The 4,120-nt window shown below is 41.4% G+C and overlaps 1 protein-coding gene across 1 annotated transcript in view; it reads right to left on the reverse strand.

The window, feature by feature from the left end:
* SARC_00396 (hypothetical protein) overlaps nt 1-2,880 on the reverse strand; it is a gene marked incomplete at its 5' end in the record, with an annotated part of 11,570 nt that extends 8,690 nt beyond the window's left edge. Inside the window, 4 exons of the mRNA XM_014305938.1 lie at nt 209-326; nt 708-958; nt 1,476-1,557; nt 2,776-2,880. Of these exons, the coding sequence (XP_014161413.1) occupies nt 209-326; nt 708-958; nt 1,476-1,557; nt 2,776-2,880 (556 nt within the window). The remainder of the gene's footprint in view (nt 1-208; nt 327-707; nt 959-1,475; nt 1,558-2,775) is intronic.
* Nucleotides 2,881-4,120: the final 1,240 nt, after the last annotated feature.

Genomic DNA, 4,120 nt, shown 5'->3' on the forward strand with positions numbered 1-4,120 from the left:
TGTGTGTGTTGCTTAAACGTTATACAAATACTTTCGCATCCCTCACAAGACGTGCGACGCGGAGATCTCTTGCAACTTCTATATAGGTAGGTATCCCATTAAAAGTACTCTAAACGCTAATAAAATAGCACCCGACACACACCCCAACAACCCAGGGCAAATGAGAGTGCAGGGCAGTGGGGGAGACAGAAGGACCGAACTGTGGTACCTGGCTTGGAGGTGTACTTAGCCAAGAGCTGCAACACCTCTTCGTAGGTGATGTAACTCTGGAAACCCGGATGGTCATTGGAGATCAGTCGCCAGTTGGTGATGATGCGATCCCACGGCTGCGGGGGATGACGGGTCAGACAGAGACACAGGCATGAGGTTAGAGATGAATACAGGCACACAGGCATGAGGTTAGAGATGAATACACATGGCAAGTGGTAAAGACGATGTGTATGGAGATGAAGGGTATGAAGATGGGTATCTACATAGAGATGGATATAACGACAGGCATATATTTAGAGATGGATGGCATCAGGATATGAGGACACAGAACGAATGCACAAGTCAATTGTCGGCAACGGAGAGAGTTGACATTCAACACCACTAACTACCACACCACACACCACACCACACAACACATACACATACACATACCACACCACACCACACAACACACAACACATACACACACCACATAACACACACCACACACCACACACCTGAAACAGCCTCGTGAACACATCGAACTCAAACCACGACACGCGGCCGTTGTCGGTGATGTCAATAGACGACTTGAGCTGTTGGATTTCGCTCGGTTCAATGGGATACGATTTGAGCAACGCGTTGATGAACTCCATACAGCTCACTGAGTGCTTCTCCGGGAACTCCGCCTTCCACCAGTCGAACGCTTGGGCCTTGGTGACTTCGAAACGTTTCTCTCTCAGTCCATTCGGGTAGACGTGTTTCATATCTGCAGCAGTGCGTGAGAGTGTGCGCGAGAGGGGCTCTATCAGTGCACATGCGCAAATGCCAGCAAAGCCAGGCTACAGCTTACTAGAATAGTTTATCAGTGACATTAGACACACACACACACACATGCACACATGCACACACGCACAGTACAGGTCTCAGCCGGTACATAGATAGCCACGACGGCGCAATACACAATCGACATAGCCAGAGCGCTCACAAGTGTGCGGTCCTACTAATCATGCAATGCAGAGGTCTCGCAATACTTATGCGTATATATATATATATATATATATATTCATATCTAGATTGATATAAATATATATATATATTATACATATATGAGAGTATATGAATATATATATATACACTTTATATATAAATATCTATATCTATATCTATATCTATATCTATATCTATATATATATATATATATATATATATATTTATATACATACACAAACATATACATATACATATGACTGTAGGTGAGTGCAACACCTCATGCACCCACATACCTTGGTAGGTATTGGACAGAATGATGGTCATGTATACGAACAGTTGCCGCTCGGCTGATTCTGGTACGTCCGCTTTCTTTGTCTGCAAAACCACATCGAGCAAACAACAACCGCAAGTGACAAGTGACGGAACGTTAGCTATGAGGTTAATGAGACGATAGCCATGAGGTTAATGAGACGTTAGCTATGAGGCTAATGAGACGTTAGCTATGAGATTAATGAGACGTTAGCTATGAGGCTAAAGAGACGATAGCCATGAGGTTAATGAGACGTTAGCTATGAGATTAATGAGACGTTAGCTATGAGATTAATGAGACGTTAGCTATGAGGTTAATGAGACGATAGCTATGAAGTTAATGAGACATTAGCTATGAGGTTTATGAGACGTTAGCTATGAGGTTAATGAGACGTTAGCCATGAGGTTAATGAGACGTTAGTTATGAGGTTAATGAGACGTTAGCTATGAGGTTAATGAGACGTTAGCTATGAGGTTAATGAGACGTTAGCTATGATGTTAGTGACATGTTAGATCATGCTGTGACATGCACGTGCAGCGCGCTATAAACTGCAGTACGCGCACTACGGATGCCGTACAGAAATGACTACCAAGCATGGCCTATGCACTGATGGTGTATGTGGGAAGTACACACATAGGGAATACATAGTCAATACATAGTCAATATATAGTTAATGCATAGTAAATACGTAGTCAAAACATAATGGGACATCGCTTATGACAACTGCTACAAATGCAGCGAACGACAAGTCACAGGACGTACAGTCGACATAATGAGCAAGACACAAATAATCGCAACACTCAGTGACTGAACCGATATTTGGTTAACAGTTTCTAAGAAAAGTGCACCTGGGAAGATCAAGCGCCAGTGGGTGGTAAAACCCACAGCACACATACATAGACACAGATAGAGGTAGACAGACACAGACACAGACAAACACATAGACACACACACAAACACATAGACACAGATAGAGATAAACAGACACAGACACAGACAAAGACAAAGACGCACACACACACACATAGACAGATATATATATATAAATATACACAGATATATATATATATATACATATATATATATATATATATTTATATGTATATCTCTATTTCTATATATATCTATACATATATTAATACATATACATATACATATACATAGATATATATAGACATAGATAGATATAGATATAAATACAGATATAGATATAGATATATATATATACGCATATACTGAGTCAGAGAACTGGTAATAGCACAAATCAAAACCTGGCCACCTACTCCTAATAATTGTAGTAGCGTGTCGCATTTGGCACTGAGGCTCTTGAGAGTGGCATGCACCCAGTCATCCGCCTCGAGATCAGCGATGGGCGTCACTTCACACATGCTGATTAGTTGTTTCCTAATAAACAACGCTGTTATGATTAAGGATGTTTTATATTAGTATCCTACACATGCTGATTAATTGTTTCCTAATAAACGACGCTGTTACGATGGCAACAACACACATACATCTCAAGGACAACAACACACATACATCTCAAGGACAACAACACACATACATCTCAAGGACAACAACACACATACATCTCAAGGACAACACACACACATTAAAACATTCTACATATGTGTAATCTATACAGCAAGTCACGTATATGGCATGCACAACCACATACCTATATCTGGCGTGTAGGGTGGACTGGTGGGCATGTTGAGATAGCGGGCTTTCCTCATAATCACACTCAGATCGCTCTCGATTTTGACTCTGCAGTGCACCACATGTCCAAAAGCCAAAGTTTAGGACAGAGTAAACAGCAGAACAAGATGGGTCAGAAGGGAACAGAAAAGGAATTGCTTTAAATGGGATAGGCGGGAACACTAAGGAATTGTTATAGACTGCGTGCTATATATAAACTTAAATGGGAGGAGGAAATTGGGATGCACACCAGAACATGAAAAGAAAATGAGCGGAAAGGAAGAAAAAGAAAAAAGAAAAAGAAAAAGTGGAGCAGCCAGGAACAAGGATAGCCCACACAACAAACACAAACAGGCGACAAGAAACGCGCAAAGGCAACAGCACACACACCTGTGCACATGATCACATTCTGGATTCCCAAGCTACACAGCCAGCACAACCAACGACAGAGTGCACACACCAGCGCAACGACTAAACCACACGTGAGAGGTACATAGAATAAGACAAATATACGTGTAGCACACGTGGAACCTTTACTTTTGCACTGTGATGGGTTCTTATATATATATATATATTTATTTATATAAATAGAAATATTGATATAAGTATATACACACATATATACACATGTGTGTCATACGTCGACACGCTTACTTTTGTGCAGTGATGGGTTCCTTCTGGCTGGTTTCTGCGCCTGGTCTTGGTGAGACAGGCATCCTAAAGTTGGCTCCTGAGAGTATTGTCAGGCAATGGAGTATACGAATGAGCAATTACAGTGTGTACGCTCTGAGTAAAGTGAGCTGGACACTGGTGCAAACATGCGAAACCTAAAACCCTAAATACACACGCACAAACAAGACCACACCTACACATAAACATCCACGTAAACGAAATGATATAGGAAACTAAACAGACACATACACATAGTGA

The sequence above is a fragment of the Sphaeroforma arctica genome, assembly GCF_001186125.1.
Source record: "Sphaeroforma arctica JP610 unplaced genomic scaffold supercont1.11, whole genome shotgun sequence".
Classification (NCBI taxonomy): Eukaryota; class Ichthyosporea; order Ichthyophonida; genus Sphaeroforma; species Sphaeroforma arctica.